Raw genomic sequence first — 22,314 nt, 5'->3', positions numbered from 1 at the left:
TTTCCATTTTGTGGAGTGTATCCTCATAGATGAGGTTTAGTCCGCTGCCACCGTCCATGAGGACCTTGGTGAGTCGAAAGCCGTCCACGATGGGACTGAGGACTAAAGCGACTTGCTCGGACTGTCCTGAATTTTGGTTCGTCACCGGCATTAAAGGTTATGGCCGTGTCGTTCCAAGGGTTTACTGTGGTGATTTGATAGACTTCGGCGAGGTCGCGGAGTGCCCTTTTGCACTTATTGTTTGAGGCGAATGTCTCGAAGATCGTCAGTACTCTGGGGTCGCCGTCTTCCCAGGGGTGTTGTTCTGGGATATTCTTGGTGAGGATATTCTCGCCACTCTTTGCCACTTGCCGGAGTATCCAACATGCTCTAAGGCTGTGTGTTGGTATGTTGTCCGGCGTTGCATGTATTTTGCATGTCCCATCAAGCCATCCTTCCAGAATGGTTCCGCGCCCCGTAATGGACTTATATTTCTTGGATATTTGATTGGGCGTGTCACGGGGATGCGCCCTTTTCGCCTGGACGAGCGGTCGAGTTGGGATCGATGGCTCCCAACAAGCTGCCTGATCTTTCCAGGCGCTTTCCATTGCATTGTACTTCTATACGATAGTTGCCAAGTCCGCAAAGTGTAGTATACGGCGGCGATTAATGGCGTTGAGGATTCCTTCGTCCGTGCAATTATTGTAGAACGCAGATATCGCGTCCTCGTCGCGGCAATCTTTAACCTTGTCCTTGACAAGGAGGAATCTGGCCCAGAAGTGATGGACCGTTTCCTGCGACTGCTGTTGTATGCTCATAAGAGCGCTTACGTTTGGATGGGTGGGTGGAATTGAATCCGGACCTTGACCCGATCGATGATCCGGAGCCTGATGATTTTCCAAACGTAACAGTCCGGACTCCGGAGTATCTTCGGATTGCTTATGCCCGCCATCCGATTCTATGTTCGGAAGGTTGATCACGTCCTTTCGCTGGTGGGTATCCGGCTCTGCAGGGTCAGCGACCCGAACATAGTCCGTCTTTAGTATAGGCGAAGAGTTGCCGTCTTGCTCCTCGACTACCGCTATCTGGTGGGTGAACGGTGGAGATTTGATTTCTCTTTGGTCGGGTTTAAGCCCGATCCGATCGTAATCTGTGGCGATTCCCAGGGCAGCAATGCGATCAAGGAGCTCGTTTAAAGACGAAAACTCCATCGGATCCATCTACTTGGAGTGTTTGGGGTTGATACGAAGGGGATTTTCGATGGCCCGAGAGGTCATCGTCGGCTTAACGGCCGAACGGGCGGTCATGGTAAAGCCGCCCAGCCGGAGGGTTTGGCCTGGGGCCAGTTCTCCTCCGGTGGTGATATTGTCTTTAAGGACGAGGCGAGTCATCGACCCTGTCATCGACGGCACAGTGGAACTCTCATTGAAAGCACCAATGTCGGTGTCAAAACCGGCGGATCTCGGGTAGGGGGTCCCGAACTGTGCGTCTAAGGTCGATGGTAACAGGGGACAAGGCACACGATGTTTACCCAGGTTCGGGCCCTCTCTATGGAGGTAATACCCTACTTCCTGCTTGATTGATCTTGATGGATATGAGTATTACAAGAGTTGATCTACCACGAGATCGTAATGGCTAAACCCTAGAAGTCTAGCCTGTATGACTATGGTAATGAGTATCTGCCTTTCCGAACTAAGTCCTCCGGTTTATATAGACACCGGGAGGATCTAGGGTTACACAAGGTTGGTTACAAAGAAAGGAATCTACATATTCGGTCGCCAAGCTTGCCTTCCACGCCAAGGAGAGTCCCATCCGGACACGGGTGCAGTCTTCGGTCTTCGTATCTTCACAGCCCATCAATCCGGCCCATGGCTAATAGGCCAGACGCCCGAGGACCCCTTAATCCGGGACTCCCTCACTCGCCAGCGTCGGATGCTCCCTTCTACCGGTCTATTGTCGGTGCTCTTCAGTATCTGACTCTCACCCGACCGGATCTACAGTATGTTGTTCAGCAGGTGTGCCTCCACATGCACGCCCCTCGTGACTTCCATTGGACTCTCGTGAAGCAGATCCGCGACACGATGACCCTTGGGCTCACCCTCATGGTGTCCCCCTCTCTGGAGATGGTGGCCTACTCCGACGCGGACTGGGCTGGCTGCCCCGACACCCGTCGGTCCACCTCTAGCTACTGCGTTTACCTCGGTCCTTCACTCATCTCGTGGTCGTCCAAGCGATAGCCCACGGTTTCACGCTCCAGCGCGGAGGCTGAGTACCGAGCTGTGGCTAATGCCGTTGCCGAGTGCACCTGCCTACGACAGTTACTTCACGTGCTGCATCACGATGTCTCCCAGGCTACGGTTGTCTACTGTGACAACGTCTCTGCGGTGTACCTCTCCGCCAACCCCGTTCATCATCGCTGGACGAAACACATTGAGCTGGACATTCACTTTGTGCGCGAGCAGGTGGCCCTTGGACGTATTCGGGTTCTCCATGTTCCGACTGCACCAGTTCGCCGATGTGATGACGAAGGGCCTACCGACTTCCACCTTTGAGGAGTTTCGTTCCAGTCTCTGCGTCACTGGCGCCGCTTCGACTGCAGGGGGTGTTGAGTATATTGTGTACGTGCATATTGTGTATTGGGCCCACCTCTTATTTCCTCTATCTAGTCCAGGTTGTGGCCCCCCTCTATACTCATATATACGTGTCTGGTGCACCGATCAATGCATTGCGTGTTGCACAGCCTATTCTCGTATTCTACACTATGCAAGTAATCCATGTTCCTTAATAATAGCATAAACATACCAGATGTACCACAGCACACGTGCATAAGCTAAACCAAAAGAAAATTTACCTGCAGGAATCTGCTTCGAATTGCTTAACTTGCATCTGAGGATAACTGCTGAGAACTACGCTAAAATTAAACCAGATCAATTAGGACCACAGAGGCAAAACCTTGTGCTTTTCTAAATAATAAAGAAGTACACAATTACTGTGACAATGATATCTAATAGCTTGTAGGAAAAGACATACAGTGAGGCTTGGTCACGGAGGCATCTCCCATGAGCAGTTTTAACCCTCAAAGATTTACACAACCTATTATTGCATATAGTGCAACATCAAAATAGGAGAGCAAAAAATTGCTACAGCGTACAAACCAGAGTGGAATTAGAGAGAGATGTTTTTCAAGGCTGGCTGAGTAGTCTAGATAAAGCAGAACTGCTTACCTCTGCATGGTTCACGCGTCCTTGTTGGCTGAGGCGGCTCCTGCATCCTTGAAAGCCGTGGTGCCCGAGAATGCCCACGTACTTGCTGGCTATGGCGAGTCCCGTGTCCTCAGAATAAGCGGCGCCCACCCTGATCTCGCGTCCTAGTTGGATGCAGTAGTGTCACCTCGAATCCAGAACCATAGTGATGGTGCGAGAGAGGGATGACGCAGTGGTAGCAGCAGCTGGTCGTGACCCACTTGGACGCCGCGTATGGGGGTGGCATCAGGGGGCAGGTTGCGGTGAGATCTCTGATGGCAAACCCTAGGCAGTTGTGCGGAGGAAGGCGAGGGAGTAATCGACAAGCTCGTGGTCAGGGCGGGAGTCGAGGTGGCGGGTCGCCTCGGGCGTATAGATGTGTTCCTGACGGTGCCTATCATGGAAGCGAGGAAGCGGAACAGGCTGAGGCACGTGACCCCGCGGTCGCCACGGTGTCGTTGATGTGATCGATCGGTATTGCAGCTCTTCGATGTCGTCTGACCTTCGCCAGTCAGTACGTGTTCTTGCCATGATTTGTAAGAAAATTATTTATGTAGATCGCTTTATTTATTTTTCAAGGGGATCTGCGTTGCTTATCAGGAGGGTGAAGAGTAGTAAAAAAATTGGACTCTTACAACCGATGATGTACAATGGCTTTTCTACAGTGTTTTTTTTAAAATCAATTTTCTTCAGTCAAGGTAGATAAATTTGCTTTGGGCTGCACATGACGCGTGCTTTAAGGCCCACACACCGGTTGGCATATCAAAATCCTATAGAGGCCTAATGCTACGATTGTGCGCTCGTGCATGCGATAATGATCGGTAGTGCGAATCCTTTTTCGTGTTGATTTACTTTAAAATCTCAGCCGTCAATCTGTAAAGTTAACACAAAATTAACGGATATAGAGAGATGACGGATAAAGAACTATGAAAGTCTTTCTCTTTTACTATTAGGTAAAGAAAAGATAAAGATAAAGATATAGAAACACCTGATATGCAAGGGACGATCAACGGAATCAATCTCAGTCGGACCATATATGTGGAGTGTGTGGGATTAATACGTGATCAATGCGTTTGCTTTCCTCAGTATGCTCAGTGAGAATGGAAGGAGAGATTTTGGTAAACAAAAATAATCAGGAACGGGACAAGGTGGAGAAGTGGGCGGACAGACGTAAGTTACGGTTCAGTTAACCAGGATTTAGGAAACAAAATCTGAACCAATGGAAAGGGATGCGAGGTTAACGAATGATGAGGAGGAAAAACAGGGGGCGGGAGGGGGGGGGGGTGAGTGTGGTACTATACTAAAGCAAAAAAAACTTGGAAACTAATAAGCGATTTAAAAAATCCAAACGAACACAACGATAAAATCCCGCTGGATCAGCAAGTCTGTTTCTTTGCATAATATTGGATATCCTTTAGAAGGAAAACAACTTCAAAATCCCTGATAAAATCCCACCGGATCGTTTTGCAATCAATCATAGACAACCTGCAGCTGCGCCGATCGTCTCCTCGATATTTCAATCATGTCGATGTCGGCGCTCGTATCTGCCCTCCGCGCCGCCGGCCGGCACCATCTCTCCGCTGGCACCCTCATCACGAGGCCGGTGACGGGCTCCTACCTGTTCAGAATCGACCAGTACAAGCGCATCCAGAAGATGGTCGGCAATGGCACGGTGATCAAATCAGGCACGTTCGGCGCGGGCGGCCACGACTGGCGCATCAAGTGCTACCCGAGGGGCGAAGTAGGATATCGAGGCTACATCTCCCTTTACCTCGAGCACGCCAGCCACGGCCGCACCGGTGACGCCACGGCTGATTACTGCATGAGCATCCTCGACCACGCCGGGAACCCATCGTGGACAAAGGGTAATGCCCAATTATCGGATGAAACCGATGGTGAGAGTGAGAGTGAGACTGAGACCCACTGACCCAGGCGAACAACTTCTCGAACCACGACGCGTTTGGCTGGGGTGCCTTCATGAAGATCGAAGACCTTGACGAGGAGGAGCACCTCAAGGACGGCTGCTTGTGCATCCTCTGCAACGTGACCGTCCTTGACATGCGCACCACGGACTACGGCGCCCGGCGTGCATCCACGGGCGCCATGGTGCCGCCGCCCGGCCTGCACCGGCAACTCACAGAGGACCTCTGGGAGTCCAAAGAGGAGGCGGACGTGGAGAATGTGTCTTGATTTTCGGCCGAAAAAAACAATTTCCGGCCGAATTCGGTCATCTCGCCTAGGCCCGGTAAATATCTATGCCGGCCAAAAATTTCGGCCCAGTTTGAACTTTTTTCTGGCCCAATCCAACTTCTGGGCCTTCCCACAGTTTGCCTGAGTTAAAAGCATCGATGCGAACTCCTGAACCCTAAACAAATCACGATCCCCATGCGGCCCCTGTGTTTGCGGCGGCGGCGATGCGCCTGTACGCGGCTCCTCCACTCGTCGGCGCTTGCCTCCCCGCTCGAGCAAGCCGCTCCTGCCCCAGTCGCGCCGTTCCTACGACCCGGCCCCTGTTGCCGACCTCTGCCGGCTGCGGGCTGCGGCTAAATCCATCGGGAACTCCTCAACTCTGGAGCACCTCTCTGTATCCTTGTTTCAAGGGAAGTGTTTAGGAACGGCGCACCGGCCGAACTGTTCCGCCGGTCCCACGCGGGCCACTCGATCGAAGCGACGCGCAGCGCATCATACGCTCGCGCTCCTCCCGATCCCCTTGTTCCTCTTCCTCTTCCTCGCGCCGCGCCGCCCTCTTCTTCTGCCCTCTCCTTCCCATCCCTTCCCCCTCCTCCTCCCCCCCCCCGCCCCCCGGTCGCAGCGCCACACGCTCCCCTCCCCGCTCGAAGCTCGCCCGCGACCATCCCATCTCGCCGACGACCGAGGGGCGGTGACAACGGGAGATGCTGCAACCGGTGCTACGGGGTGCTACCACGGCGACGACTCCCTCGCATGCATCGGAGCTCTGCCTACCTCGCCGGACCTGCAACCAGCCATGGCAGACTACCCCTCACGGTGAATTTTTGCTGGAACCGGTTGTAGCGAATTCAATCGCCGGTGGTAGCAAAAATCTACTACGGTTGCAGCAAAACGGCGTCATCGTCATCACGGGGTCGCAGCCGGTGAAGCGCTCCCTTGCCGGCCGCCATGGCTGCCTGCAGCCACGCCCGGATCCTCCCGCGTATACAAGTGTTGCAACCGTCACCTAAAAAAGCTTCAACACCCGTTGAAAAAAGCTTCAACCATAGACATAGAAAGCTTCAATGGCACTACACAAAAAGGGAAAGCTGCAACCGTTGTTGGATTTTGCTACTACTGGCAAAGCTTTTTGCTACATCCATCAGGCAGAGCTACGACCTTGCGAGGACGACAATGATTTTTTTGCTGCAACCGTAGCTGGCTTTTTGCTACTACCGTTGGAGGTTTTTGCTACATCCAGTAGATAAAAAAGCTTCAACCAGACAACGAAATACAGGAAAAGTTATAACCGTTTTGACAAAAAGCTTCAACCCGCAGATGAAAAAGCTTCAAAAAGAGATTGAGAAAATCCTCCTTCGACGACGACCATGGCGTATCTCTGTGTTTTTGTTGCAACCGCAGAGTAAAAAGCTTGCAACCCTTTTGTGAAAAAAGCTTCAAGCTCGGGTGAAAAAAGCTTCATTTGGCACGGTGGAAAGCTTCAATCCGCGAGAAAAGCTTCATCAGGCATAGAGAAAAGCTTCAACCGATGAGATAAAAAGCTTCAACCTGACTCGCCAATGGCAGCGAGCAGCGACGTTGAGAGCTGCGTCGGCGACACGACAGTGCAGCGACGGTGGCGGCTGCTAGGCGCTGCGACGACAAGGGGTGCCGGTGTGCTTCAAGACTGGCGACGAGGACAGCCGGCGAGGGCGGGGACCGGCGACGAGGACGGGCGGCGAGGGCGGGGACCGGCGACGAGGACGGGCGGCGAGGGCGGGGTCCGGCGACGACGAGGAAGACTGGCGAGGGTGGGGACAGGCGACCACCGGAGGGCAGGCGAAGGGGGCGGCGACGGGGGGGGGGGGGGGGACGCGTGCGGTGGCGAGACGGGGAGGAAGAGAAGGACCTGATTGGATCCAACGGATCGGGACGGGCCGATCGGACGGCTAGGGTTGGACCGGCCGAAGCGTTCGGCTGGTGCGCCGGCGCCTAGCATCGCCCTCAATCTTTTCTTTTGGAGTTTTCAATCCCCAAAGCTAGTTTGGTAAACGTATATACGTACTCCTAAGTGTTGTTCGACTGCTATACTTTTTGCTCTGCTTGATTTCAAAAAATTTAGCCGAATTTTGGCCAATTTTTAGTCAAATTTTGTTTAAAATTCAAATTTTGGTTCTGTAATTTCGTCCGAGATTTTACCGAAATTTTTAAAATGGCCGAATTTCGGCCATCTCGTTCAGGGGCCAGAAAAAACGCAAACCGAAAACCATCCTTTCGGATCGAGGTCGGCGGGGAGACCTTCCCGGCGCACAGGTGGATGCTCGCTGCCGTGTCTCCTATCTTCATGGCTGAGCTGCTCCGGTCGCCTGCAGCGACGAGGATACGTGTGGACGGAACTGATGCCGGGGTGTTCAAGGCGCTGCTCCACTTCATCTACACGGACGCGCTGCCGGAAGAGATGGCGAAGCGAGAGACGTTGGCGACGATGGCGAAGCCGCTGCTCGTGGCGGCGGACAGGTACAAGCTGGACAGGCTGAAGTTGATCTGCGAGGAGGCGTTGTGCGGGCACATCAATATGTTTTCGGTCGGCGCCACACTGGCGTTTGCTGAGCAGCATTGTTGCCGCGTGCTTAAGGAGGCTTGCATGCACTTCCTCGCTGATCCGTGTAATCTTGAAGCAGCCGTGGCAACCCGTAGTTTTGATCAGCTGAAAGCAGCTTACCATCCAACTCTCATGTGGAAGCAGTAGTAGATCTCGTTCACTTATATAGTCGCAGTTCAAGACGCAAATATGCTTTGAATGGTTTGCCTATCTGCTTGTGTGCTTGTTGACTTGTTCAACCACTTCTTTTGAGGTTATTTACTAGTATTTTGCCGACATTTGCCGTTCAAAATTATAATATTATCTGGTATCTATTGTCTTTTTATTTCAACTAGCACATATGCCCGTGCGTTGCAACTGGAAATATAATGATGTATCCATCAAAAGGCCCAACAATATACGAATGGTGCCACCCAGCAACGACAGGAAGACGTGCAACGGGCGTGGCTAATTCACGCGAATTCAGGTGGGTGAAATTAGTTAGTGTGGGCCCCATAGTTGAATTGGGGGGTGATTAGTTAGTGTGGGCCCACTCTTGAATTCACCCGGGAGAGAAATTAATTAGGGTGAGGAGAGATTTACGTGGCCTCGTCCCCAGATGTGTTGCAGAGCGTTGCAACGCTCGCAGGCGAGGAAGTCTTTTCTCAATTCTACATTAAGATGCATGCTACAGATACAATGCTTTTGATACGATTTTTGTACGACGATTCTAATCTTAAAAGGCTCCCTAATTTTAAAATCTTAAAGGCGTTATTTGTAAGTTGTCATGAAAAAAATCTCGCTAAAATGGTTCTGTTAGACCATCTCCAGTACATTAGAAATAATGAATTATAATTCCTCCGCATTTGAACAAACAATCCCAACACATACACTTTTTTTACACATACAATACTTTTGATACAATTTTTGTACGATAATTCTGACCCTAAAGGACCCCCCCTAATTTTCAAATCTTAAAGGCATTTCTTTCTTCTTAAACTCTCCTTCCTTATTTATGTATATTGATCATGCGCTTGTATTATAATTCCTTTGCAACATTATTACCTCCTTCTTTTTTAAAGCAACTCTCCTTCCTTATTTAAGCCCACGTAATATCTTTGCAAGGTTGTTCTCTCCTTTTTTTTAGGAGCTCACCTTCCTTATTTTTGCCCAAGGATCACACGCTGGTATTATATGGTCATTATCCTCTCCTTCCTTTTTCTTTTTGCGAAACTCTCTTTCCATATTTTATGCCCGCTAATCACGCCACTATTTTTCCTTATTTATGCCCATTAATTCTCCAGGTTGCTTATTGATTTTGAATCGGAAACATATACAAATCCGTCGAACGGATCATAAAGCAGCGAGGTGGTACTAATTTATAAAGAACAAACCTTTTGTTTTCATCCAGATGCTCTAGTTCTTTTGGTTGCAGCCTTATGCCTCGACGTGCAACGTAGGGAGTTCGATCCCACATGAAGACATTTGTTTTGCGTCATATTTTTGGCCTGGGCCGATTTCGGGCCAAGGCCCAGTAAGGCGATTTGGCCCAGCCTGTACGCAAAGTTGTATCGAGGATGAAGCTTACGAGCAGCGTGACGGACGAAAATTGACGTACCAAACCAAGGCAATAGACAGACGGAAAAACGGACGAAGTTACGGTGATAAGAAGCAATAGCCCCTTTATTAACCACCAGTCTTTTCAGGGCGTTGGCGATACAGCTTGCTATCCTTTCCTACCCTAGCCGCCGCCGCCACCAGGCGACTAGGGCGAGGCGACTCTTTTCCTCCGATCTCCATCGGCCGGTGCGCTGGCCCCCTCTCCCTTCGGCCGCTGCTCCGGCGGCAGGAGGGAGGAGGGACCCCGTTCCTCCGCTCTGTAGTTAGGTTTTGGATTTGTAGGTCGTGGTGCGTCGTTGGGGTGATGGGAGCGGCGCCCGGACGAATAAATCTGCCTCAACCCCACTCCCACACCGGCGGTGTCCTTCATGGCGGCGTCTCAGAGTTGATGGCATCGTGTCTCTGTCGATCCCTTAGATCGACAGCGTTAGGGTTCATGGATGGTGTTGATGAGGCGGCGGCGGCGACTCCATCAGGTGTGTCTCTCCTTCTGCTCTGTCCCCGTTGCTGTGGCGTTGTCTCCGACGTCATGGTGGAGCAGGGAGGTTTCGTCGTTCAGGAGTACGCGGAGGCGGTTGTCTACGCAAGTGACAGCTGGAAGATGGAGTATCTTGTGTTGGGTCTGTGGTCGAAGGCGGGCAGTTCTGGTTTCCTTCTCCGACGTCGTCGTCATGCGAGGGTGTCAGTTCTGAAGTTCGATGGCGTGTCCGGGGACATGTTGCCCCGGTCTGATTCTTTCAACGGCTATGATTTTGCTTTTGGCAAACTACTTTGGAGGTCCGTAAAGCTGCTGATCAGCGATGGAGCCGCGTCGAACTTGGGCGAAGAGGTGATCTGTCTTTTTACCCTTTGGTGGCCGCTTCGGTGGTATCGAAGGAAAGGAACAGGCGCTGGTATTTTACATAGGATTTTCCTATCTTTCCAGTCATGTATGATCGGTGCTTACGTGCCTTGTAACTTGATCTTTATTCTATATAAATGAGACACGTATTACCATGCAAAAACAGATAGGTATCTTTACCTAATAATAAAGCAAATTGGGTTTCTTTCGTCCGTCATGGCATTTTTCAGAAAAGTCCCTATCTTTTCTTGAAATCAACCCGCCGTCCGGAATCAAGTCACACCCGAACCGTTATTTTACATTTTTCGAAAACCCCCCCTGATGGTTTAGGTAATTCATCGGCGGATCATATTTAAGTCAAACAAACGCTTTTTAAAATCATTCATATCTTTTAAACCGTAACTCCGATTTGAACATGTTATATATGAAATTTGATTAGAAAAATTTGTAGAATATGAATATGAGATTATTTTTACCTGTTAAGTATTTTTAAATATTATTTAGAAATATATTTGAGTCAAACCAAATGATTTTCTAAATTATCTGTATCTTTTAAACCGTAACTTCGATTTTAACATATTATATATGAAATTTTATTAGAAAAATGTGTGGAATCTAAATATGATGTTAATTTTACCTGTTAAATATTTTTAAAATATTGTTATGGAAGCAAACTTATAATTTATAGCGCAAGATCCTTTTTTTTTCATACCGGTGGCGATCCGGATTGCAAATAAACACCCCACTATAACCATATACGGAAAAGAAAACATCGATAACTACACATGCATACCTCTAAAAAATGTCGCAGGGGAAAACAACAGATTTCTCATCGCGAGAGTGAGAGAGAGAGAGAGGGAGAGGGAGGAGAGAGGGGGAGAGAGACGCCTTAGGATTAACCATATTTAACACACATTTTTTGTTGTTTTGTGTGAACACCGAGGCCATCGTCGGCGAGGGTGAGAAGTAGGATAAGCGGCAACACAAATATGATGCCTCGCAAAAATAAAGGAGATGGACCTATTGTGGTCTTGAGTGATGGTTGTTGAGTTAAGAGCGTGTGTTATGTTTTCTCTCCCGTTGCAACGCACGGGCTCTTTTGCTAGTAGATATAGATACAAATTTGAAGGAATAAGGGCATCTCCAACGCTGACCTTCCAACCGGACGTCTGTATCCTTCCGCGGAAGGGAACTAGTACAGGGATAGCGATGCTGGAGCCAGGCATCCAAAACTAGCCGCAAATGTCCGGCCACATTTGAAACAAAATTTAATGAAAGTAAATAAATTTGATGCTAATTTTAACAACCGGATATTTTCATTGAAACTCGGGTAATTTTTACATAAAACCGGGCGACATTTCGACCGGTAATCCATAGAAAAACCTAAACTACCCTATACTTGACGGGGACCTCGTACGCCCTGCCATGCTAGCCGGCGGCACCCGTCACCATCGTTGGAGTCAGGCTTCGGGCGATGGTAAGGCGTGGGATCACGGCAGGGCTTCCCTGTTGTTGTCGCTCTCCGGTGCTCATGGATGATCTTCTCGGCTTGCTCCTGCGATGCGGGCAGTGCGGCTGCGGCCACTGCAAACTTGAGCTGGGGGAGAGACAGGTGGCAGTAGTTGAAGGAGGTGGTGATGGCGGTGGACTCGCGGAAACACCACTCCCGGTTGTACTTCACCATCTCCTATTCGAGACGGCGGAGACGCCGCTTGCTCGTCTCCACCGTGGTTTTGGACCGGTCGAGGGCCCATGTTGTTGCGAGCTCCGGGTCCGCGAGGATATCTGGCGGTGGAACGTTGGAGTCTGTGAACTCCGCCTGGCGCGCGGCATTGTGCCTGTACCGGCATCACCGCTCCCTGTCCGCGCACTCTTGCGCCGTAATGGCGCTCCGGGAGGACGAGCTGCTGGGGAGGCGGCGACAGCCGCTCCTCGTTGACGCGACGTCCGATTTGGACGCCGTGGTTGCACATTTTTTTAATTAACATATTTCACTCTTTTGAAATAAATTGTTACACATTTGCAAATAATCAGTTTCACAAAGTTGACATTTTAGTGTCACCTTGTTTTCACTTTCAGAAGGTACATTCCACTTTTCACTTACCTGTTTCACAAAAATCACATCTATTTCAATTTCATATTTTTGGAATAGCATATTTCAATATTTTGAAATTAACCGTTACATATTTCAAAATAATTAGTTTCACTTTTTTTTTCACTTTCAGAAGGTACTTTTGACTGGTTTGTTTCCCAAAAATCACATCTATTTCAATTGCAGGTTTTTGAAATAGCATATTTCACTCTTTTGAAATAAACTATTACACATTCCAAATATTAGTTTTAGAAATTGACATTTCAGTTCCATATTTGGGACAAATAGGTTGATTTCACATCTTTCAACTGAAATGGTTTTTTTTTTCATTTTTCTAGTGAAATAGGTTTATTTCACGTAGGAATGTGAAATGTCAAATTTTAAACATGTTCGAAATGTATCCAAGATTGACCTTGTTCTAAAAGGTCTCACCACCGGGATTTCAAATATATAAAAAGTTTCAAAAATAAAGAATTATTTTAAAGATACGATTGGTTGGAATTATCAAAGAGAAAACAAATGGATGAACTTTTAAAAAGAGGGAGAGATAACGATATTGCATGCATGTGTACTATAACACGTACTTTTATGACACGAAGGAGGTGTTTTGGCTGCATGCTTAGGGCATCTTCAATGGCAATCCGCAAGTTTTCTTCCGCATCCGTCCGTGGACAAGAGGATCAATCTACGGACACGAATGTGGGAGGACGACATCCAACCATAGCAGTATATATTTCAAACATTTTTTCAAAAGGCGGATGAAAATCATGCAAACCGAACGGATTTCATTCAAGTTCTATTATAATTCACATAAACATATGATATTTCAACCGTTTTACTAAAAGCTATAAAAACACTAAATCCTATATCGAACAACTACCTCGTAAGTGTGGCTGCCTTGTCCTTCTGCACCGCTATCGGCGTCTGTGTCAGCGTCGTCATCGTCGTCCCTCCAGCGGCTGCCTGGCGGTCGCGGCGGACCTGCTCCGCCTCCTGTTGTGCGGTGCGAAGGGCCTCCCTGGCCACTGCCAACGGCGCTAGCGGCGGCCTTGTCCCTGTCGGCGTTGATGGAGTAGTTGCTCAACGACCAGTCCTCGCTGTCAAGGCGGCGACGACATCTGGCGGCCGTTTCCACGGTGGTGACGGAGCAGTCGAGTGCCCACGCGGCAGCGAGGTCTGGGTCATTGCGGACCCACTCCGACGACATATCCATCTTGGCAAACTCGGAGCGGCGATCGGCATTGCGTCGGACGTACCTAGCCTACCGTCGCGCCGCGCGCTCGGCCTCGGATACCACGGCACGAGAGTCGGATGCATCGTCGTAACAGCCTCCTTCGAGATAGTGGAGGATGCGGCCACGCGCCTAGGCGATCGTGGGCGGCAAATCCTCCTTCATCGGGCGGCGTTGGCATCCTGGTGGCGAAGAGGGCCCGTCGTTCCGCGCGTAGCGGCTGTGCCGCTTCTCTTTCACACGGGGGAGGCGCTGGGGGGACGCCGGCTCCTGCTTCACACGCCCGCTAATGTGGAGGCCGCGGTTGCACGGCGGGGACGCCGACTCGTCCTTCACCTGCCGGCGTGGGGATGCCGGCTCCTGCTTAATGCGGACCCTTGGCGGGGACGGTGGCTCCTCCACGCGCGCCGGTAACGCTGGCGCCGGACCCATCTGACGGGGCTAGCGCTCCATCATGACCTTCATCTGACGGACGAATTCTTCGTTCGTCAGAGCCGCCTCCGAGAGTAAACGTGGCCGCTACTGCGGTTGGTCCTCCTCATCGCCGGAGGAGAGGACTATTATTATAATAATACAATATTATTGCCTCTAGAGCATATTTTCAACAAAAACAACTTTTCTTCTTTCTTGAAGGATTAGCATTAGAAAGATAGGAGAATTATCGAAAACCTTTTGAAAATCACATTAAACCCCTCCTATAAAAATGACAAAAGCATCGAACAATCAAAGACGGACTCCTCGAGCTGCTACTTGAATGTGATGCAGCCAGATGTGAAGCCACCAATTTTGGCTGATAAGGCCATCCCATATGAACATATAAACCCTCAAGAAGTCGTAGGCAGAACCAGGCCATCCACGTCGCCTTTAAATCGCTACGAATAGTTCCACCTCCCCCATGCCACCCCCTGTTAATTCAGTGCCCCGCCGGGGGCATTTTCATCATTTCACGCATCGGAGTATAAAAGGGAGCCGCTCGAACTGTGGAGAAGACCTAGCCGCTCCTCCTCCCGCACTCGTGCCGCCCCCTTTCATCTTCCTCCTGCCTCACCTCTCTCTCCTTCTCGACCCGCGCCCGCGACCCTCGTCCCGCCGCCGCCGCTGCCGGGACCCTCGTCCCTCTTCTCGCCGTCGCCTCCGCCGCCGAGCAGTGAGCGAGAGTAGCGAGAGGAACAACGAGCCAGCGAGCAGCCAGCCTTTCATGGCCTCCGCCCTCTCTCTCTTCCCCACCCCTCTCCCCTCACCACAAGAGAAGAGAGGCAGGGAGATTGACAAGCAGATCAGGCGGCGACCGGCCATGGGACGGGAGGGCGCCCAGATCCATCCGCCCCGATCCGGCCATGGGACTAGACTCAAAATCGAGAGCAAGCCGCCGTGTGTCTCCTTCCTTCTGCTTGATGGGGCCATGCCTAGGAGGAAGGAAGGATGAGAAAGGAAGAGGCTGCCGGTGCGCGAGGTACGGCGTTGGACTCGACGGGGATGGCTGCTCCTCCCAAGGTAACCAACCCCTCCCCTCTTCTCTTCTTCCCCCATTCTGTATCTGCATGCATACGCGTTTCAGTTCTGTACATATTCAGCTCAAACTGAACCCCAATCCATGGGTTGTAGCATCCAAATGTAAACCTGGGAATGGGAATAGGAATGCTCCAAGACCCAAACTAAATCCAATCCAAAATACATACACATATACCATCCGTGAAGTTAAATACACCAACCCAACCCACTCCAATCCATGACCGACAATATATCAACCCAACCATCTTAAAGTTTTGGTTTTGGACTACTGAACCCAATTTTCAATCTGAGCCTACCCATGAACTAAACCATTCAGCTCTGTACGTATGTTCAGTTTGATCAAATGATTAGCAGACCAGTGGACGTCATGAGGTTCCACTCTACTAGACGGGAAAGCATGAGGGAGCAACTTTGATTGATCCAGTGGGACGACATCCAGGTAACAGCGCTAGCGACTCAAATCTATCGTAGGGACGGCGCAGCTACATAGATGTGTGTAATCAAAGCTCCCTGCTGCACTGCCAGTGAGAGCAGACTAAGTATGGGTTGTGAGATGGGTGATGTTATATACATGCTCATATATAGTTTATGGGAGAGAGCACTAGCTTACATATATAATTTAGTTATTAAGTTTCTAAGTAAGTTCAGCCTCAGAGTACAGATTTTGTATCTATTGCTTATTTAATCAATTGAGATCTATTCTCTCCGGTTCATACAGTATGTTAGCATTTGACTTGGAAATTGTATGCTTACTTCAGAATTGGAATGTGACTTTTGCTTGCTGATAGATTCAGCTATGGTGTGGTTGCCTACTACCCAAAATGATTTTATACCGTATCATAAATTTCAGGAACTGTATCACAACGGATCATTGGCATTGTAGCTTCAGTGGACATGTATGCTGAATATCCCCTCAGTGGACAAGATTGGATTTTAGTGTATACAAGCCCTCCTCTCAGCTGCTCAGGTAGTTCTTCTTTCTCATTATCAATAAATAAGTTGGTTACAAAATATGCTTGAAGATTGCAACATAGAGAGATTACCTGGCAGACTAAAATAATTGGGAGCTTCTGATTGGACCCTACAAGCAATAGTGTTGTTAATATGCTAATTATTAGATTATGTTACTAGAATAATTATTGGAGACACACACACACACACACACAAACACACAATTATGTTTGTCCATGCATTATATCCTTATATGCAAACTACTTTTTTTCCTTATACACAGGGACCTATGTTCTATGTTGGATGCATATTTTTTCACCGCTTTTGAAATTATTATGGTGCATCTGTGATATACCTAGCTTGTACTCATTCCAACCGAAGGAGTGTGTCTTTAATTTTCCTTTTAAGAAGAAACCTTCTGCAGTGATATGTCTCTATATTGGCAAATGATTATGATAGAAATACCAGGAAGCTAATTGGAACTCATAAAGTTCATGAGCATCACGGATGCCAGGTTCACCTTTTTTCTTTTCTTTATCTTACTCAGAGCCCACAGTGTGATAAATTTTATTTTATGTCTACAACTTTTGGTATCACAAAGCAAGGATGAACCGCCTACATCGTACCGCACCTTCAACTACTTCATTTGTTGTGCTACTGTGGATGTACCTACCTGATATTTGAATAAACTTTAGCCATTCAATATACATACCAGGAAATTTAGACGCTCTTGTTCGTCACAGGCATAAACACCTTACTGCAAATGTTCTTCGTATCTCGCCTCCTCGTCGTGATGGGTGGCTCCTATAGCTTCGCCATGCCAACCATCTCCACGAGGTACTTACTACCCAGCAGAATTGACTTCTTATCACATAAGAGTTGTACGCAAGCTAAGAAATCTGTGTCGCTGCAATAGATAAAATTGGTTCTTTACTAATTAACCATTGTTTGTTGATGTTTTATTTGTGAAATTTGATTACTACTATTTTGATCTTGAGAAGAACATGGCAGGTTGTTGTGCTTCTGGATGAGAGGGATAGCCATGAGGCAAGGAGCAGCAAGGTCTCATTTTCTTCCCCAGTTTTTACTCCTCGATTTATGGTTTTTCTAAACACATGTGTGCAGGTCTGAGAGAAAAGGAGAAGGGGATGAATCTTGAGGAAGTGCTTGGTGAAGAAAAAGATGGTCTCTCTCTCTCTACATAGTCATGTTTATTTGTTCTGCAGCAGGCTATGTTATTTTGGTGTGCCAGATAGTAGTTATTGCCAGAAGATTACATTCTTCATGTGTTACATATGTCTTCTTCTTTAGATAATGTTCTTTAGTTTCTGGATTTGGTGCAGGTTCACGATGATGTTTTTACACCCTAATTGATTATATTTTGTACAACAACTGGTTCTTTTAATGGTAGTTCGTTACCTGTGTACTGTTCTTTTGTTTACATACACATTGAATTTTTACAACACTAAACAAACTATTTAAGTCCAGTTTCATCTTTTTTTATTGCTGCTATTTCTCATGGGATATCCAGGAATTGAGAACACATATTTTGTAGATGTTCCTGATGGCAATGTTGGTAATTAATGATGAAAAAAGAAGGAAGTGAGATTGGATTTGTACTAGGTATGTTCCTCATCCTCTCCCAGTCCTTGTTCCAATCCTCGCCCTCATGTAACTGCTTCTTCACAACTGTTGGATGTGTCTTAGGAGATGAATGTCATAGATTGTTTAGATTCTTGTCAGTTGATCACTAATTAAACTATTTGTCCCCTTGTTAAAGCAAATCATAGTAAGTAATATCTGGTGATCGGTCGGCTGCCTATTTTTGTCTTCCCGCAGAACAACGCCTCCCCAAGATCTGGACCGGATGCCATCGCGCGGCGTGATTCCGGATCGGGAGCAGATTGCCGCCATATTTATCTCTCTGTTTTCAGAGCCCCTCCATATTGCTATCTCCCGCTTGAGTTTGCGTCACTGTTATGCGTTGTCTCTCCGTTCACGCCTACTCTTGACAGGAGCAGCACAGGCTGCCACACAACACGCTTACTTGGGACGGACTGCAGGTGCCCTCTAATATGGGTAGTCAGGAGTTCAATTTTTCTATACAATCTCTAGGAGTTTAATTAGGTAGCCTCTAATATGGGCTCTCGTGAAGAAAATATGCCCTAGAGGCAATAATAAAGTTGTTGTTTATATTTCCTTATATCATGATAAATGTTTATTATTCCTACTAGAATTGTATTAACCGGAAACTTAGCACATGTGTGAATACTTAGACAAAACAGAGTGTCTCTAGTATGCCTCTACTTGACTAGCTCGTTAATCAAAGATGGTTATGTTTCCTGACCATAGACATGTGTTGTCATTTGATGAACGGGATCACATCATTAGAGAATGATGTGATGGACAAAGACCCATCCGTTAGCTTAGCATTATGATCGTTGAGTTTTATTGCTATTGTTTTCTTCATGACTTATACATGTTCCTCTGACTATGAGATTATGCAACTTCCGAATACCGAAGGAACACTTAGTGTGCTATCAAACATCACAACGTAATTGAGTGACTATAAAGATGCTCTACAGGTGTCTCCGATGGTGTTTGTTGAGTTGGCATAGATCGAGATTAGGATTTGTCACTCCGATTGTCGGAGAGGTATCTCTGGGCCCTCTCGGTAATGCACATCATTATAAGCCTTGCAAGCAATGTGACTAATGTGTTAGTTACGGGATGATGCATTATGGAACGAGTAAAGAGACTGGCCGGTAACGAGATTGAACTAGGTATGATGATACCGACGATCGAATCTCGGGCAAGTAACATACCGATGACAAAGGGAACAACGTATGTTGTTATGCGGTTTGACCGATAAAGATCTTCGTAGAATATGTAGGAACCAATATGAGCATCCAGGTTCTGCTATTGGTTATTGATCAGAAGTGAGTCTCGGTCATGTCTACATAGTTCTCGAACCCGTAGGGTCCGCACGCCTAATGTTCGATGACGATCGGTATTATGAGTTTATGTGTATTGATGTACCGAAGGTAGTTCGGAGTCCCGGATGTGATCACGGACATGGCGAGGAGTCTCGAAATGGCCGAGACGTAAAGATCGATATATTGGAAGGCTATATTCGGACATCGGAAATGTTCTGAGTGATTCGGGTATTTTTCGGAGTACCGGAGAGTTACGGGAATTCGCCGAAGGAAGTAGTGGGCCTTAATGGGCCATACGGGGAAGGAGAGAAGGGCCTCAAGGGGTGGCCACGCGCCCCCCCATGGCAAGTCTGAATTGGTCTAGGGAGGGGGCGGCACCCCCTCTCTTTCCTTCTCCCTCTCCTACTCCTTCCTTCTCTCCCCTCTTGGAAAAGGAAGGGGACTCCAACTAGGATTGGGAATCCTAGTTGGACTCCCCCTATAGGCGCGCCCCTCCTAGGCCGGCCTCCTCCTCCTCCCTCCTTTATATACGTGGGCAGGGGGCAGCCCAAAGACACTCCAAGATTTATCTTAGCCGTGTGCGGTACCCCCTCCACAGTTACAGACCTCGGTCATATCGTCGTAGTGCTTAGGTGAAGCCTTGCGCCGGTAACTTCATCATCACCGTCGCCACGTCGTCGTGCTGACGAAACTTTCGCTCGTCCTCAACTGGATCAAGAGATCGAGGGACGTCATCGAGCTGAACGTGTGCTGAACGCGGAGGTGCCGTACGTTCGGTGCTTGGATCGGTTGGATCGCGAAGACGTTCGACTACATCAACAGTGTTACTAAACGCTTCCGCTTTCGGTCTACGAGGGTATGTGGACACACTCTCCCCGCTCGTTGCTATGCATCTCCTAGATAGATCTTGCGTGATCATAGGTAAAAAAAATTGAAATAATGTGTTTCCCTACAGTGGCATCAGAGCCAGGTTTATGTGTAGATGTTATATGCACGAGTAGAACTCAAAGAGTTATGGGCCATAATAGTCATACTGCTTACCAGCATGTCATACTTTGATTCGGCGGTATTGTTGGATGAAGCGGCCCAGACCAACATTACATGACCGTGTTCATGAGACTGGTTCTACCGCCATACTTCGCACACAGGTGGCTAGTGGGTGTCTATTTCTCCAACTTTAGTTGAATCGAGTGTGACTACGCCCGGTCCTTGTTGAAGGTTAAAACAGCACACTTGACGAAAAATCGTTGTGGTTTTGATGCGTAGGTAAGAACGGTTCTTGCTAAGCCCATAGCAGCCACGTAAAACTTGCAACAACAAAGTAGAGGACGTCTAACTTGTTTTTGCAGGGCATGTTGTGATGTGATTGTTGGGGAACGCAGTAATTTCAAAAAAATTCCTACGCACACACAAGATCCATCTAGGTGATGCATAGCAACAAGCGGGAGAGTGTGTCCATGTACCCTCCTAGACCGAAAGCGGAAGCGTTATGACAATGCGGTTGATGTAGTCGTACGTCTTCATGATCCGATTGATCCTAGCACCGAACGTACGGTACCTCCGCGATCTGCACACGTTCAGCTCGGTGACGTCCCACAAACTCTAGATCCAGCTAAGGCCGAGGGAGAGTTTCGTCAGCACGACGGCGTGATGACGGTGATGATGAAGTTACCGACGCAGGGCTTCGCCTAAGCACTACAACGATATGACCGAGGTGGAAATCTATGGAGGGGGGCACCGCACACGGCTAAGACACCTGTCAACTTGTGTGTTCTAAGGTGCCCCCTACCCCCGTATATAAAGGAGAAAGGGGGAGGCCGGTCGGCCCTCCTAGGGCGCGCCCCAAGTAGGATTCCTACTAGGAATCCTATTCCTAGTAGGTTTCCAACAAGGGAAGAGAGGGGGAAGGAAGGAGAGGGAGAGAGGGAGAAAGAAAGGGGGGCGCCGCCCCCTTCCCTTGTCCTATTCAGACTCCAAGGGGGGGCGCGGCCTGCCCTGGCTGCCCTCCTATCTCTCCACTAAGGCCCATGGTGGCCCATTAATTTCCCCAGGGGGTTCCGGTAACCCCTCCATCACTCTGGTTTTACTCGAAACCACCCGGAACACTTCCGGTGTCCGAATAACATCGTCCAATATATCAATCTTTATGTCTCGACCATTTCTAGACTCCTCTTCATGTCCGTGATCACATCCGGGACTCCGAACAACCTTCGGTACATCAAAACACATAAACTCATAATACCGATCGTCATCGAACGTTAAGCGTGTGGACCCTACGGGTCCGAGAACTACGTAGACATGACCGAGACTCATCTCCGGTCAATAACCAATAGCGGAACTTGGATGCTCATATTGGTTCCTACATATTCTACGAAGTTCTTCATCGGTCAAACCGCATAACAACATACGTTGTTCCCTTTGTCATCAGTATGTTACTTGCCCGAGATTCGATCGTCGGTATCTCAATATCTAGTTCAATCTCGTTACTGGCAAGTCTCTTTACTCGTTCCGTAATGCATCATCCTGTAAGTAACTCATTAGTCACATTGCTTGCAAGGCTTATAGTGATGTGCATTACCGAGAGGGCCCAGAGATACCTCTCTGACAATCGGAGTGAAAAATCCTAATCTCGATCTATGGCAACTCAACAAACACCATCAGAGACACCTATAGAGCATCTTTATAATCACCCAGTTACGTTGTGACGTTCGATAGCACACTAAGTGTTCCTCCAGTATTCGGGAGTTGCATAATCTCAGAATCATAGGAACATGTATAAGTCATGAAGAAAGCAATAGCAACAAATTAAAACGATCATCGTGCTAAGCTAACGGATGGGTCTTGTCAATCACATCATTATCTAATGATGTGATCCCGTTAAAAAAATGACAACTCATGTCTATGGCTAGGAAACTTAACCATCTTTTATTAACGAGCTAGTCAAGTAGAGGCATACTATTGGCACTCTGTTTGTCTATGTATTCACACATGTACTAAGTTTCTGGTTAATACAATTCTAGCATGAATAATAAACATATATCATGATATAAGGAAATATAAATAACAACTTTATTATTGCATCTAGGGCATATTTCCTTCAGTCTCCCACTTGCACTAGAGTCAATAATCTAGATTACATAATGATGATTCTAACACCCAT

At 48.2% G+C, this 22,314-nt stretch overlaps 2 protein-coding genes across 20 annotated transcripts; both read left to right on the top strand.

Moving 5' to 3' along the window:
- The first annotated feature begins 4,717 nt into the window (after window positions 1-4,717).
- Window positions 4,718-8,139, top strand: LOC123157829 (BTB/POZ and MATH domain-containing protein 2-like). Its single transcript, XM_044576022.1, has 3 exons — window positions 4,718-5,091; window positions 5,154-5,398; window positions 7,668-8,139. Exons 1-3 carry the CDS (start codon window positions 4,744-4,746, stop codon window positions 8,137-8,139), a joined length of 1,065 nt encoding a protein of 354 aa, XP_044431957.1. The 5' UTR covers window positions 4,718-4,743.
- Window positions 8,140-14,732: 6,593 nt separating this feature from the next.
- On the top strand, window positions 14,733-18,400 carry LOC123180296 (uncharacterized). 19 transcript variants are annotated; one of them, XM_044592301.1, is made up of 7 exons: window positions 14,733-15,249; window positions 16,118-16,234; window positions 16,962-17,055; window positions 17,230-17,265; window positions 17,344-17,403; window positions 17,774-17,841; window positions 18,058-18,400. In XM_044592301.1, the coding sequence occupies exons 1-5, from the start codon at window positions 15,093-15,095 to the stop codon at window positions 17,375-17,377; spliced, it is 438 nt and encodes a 145-aa protein (XP_044448236.1). In that variant the 5' UTR covers window positions 14,733-15,092; the 3' UTR covers window positions 17,378-17,403; window positions 17,774-17,841; window positions 18,058-18,400. The 19 variants fall into 19 exon arrangements, 17 of the variants coding, with proteins under 17 accessions (XP_044448236.1, XP_044448238.1, XP_044448237.1 ...); XM_044592303.1 differs by having other exon boundaries at window positions 17,750-17,841; XM_044592302.1 differs by having other exon boundaries at window positions 17,562-17,841.
- The last annotated feature ends 3,914 nt before the right edge of the window (window positions 18,401-22,314 follow it).

The sequence above is a fragment of the Triticum aestivum genome, chromosome 1D, assembly GCF_018294505.1.
Source record: "Triticum aestivum cultivar Chinese Spring chromosome 1D, IWGSC CS RefSeq v2.1, whole genome shotgun sequence".
In the NCBI taxonomy this organism is placed as follows: Eukaryota; Viridiplantae; Streptophyta; class Magnoliopsida; order Poales; family Poaceae; genus Triticum; species Triticum aestivum.
The sequence above is the reverse complement of the archived record's forward strand: the minus strand, read 5'-3'. Positions and strand labels throughout refer to the sequence as shown.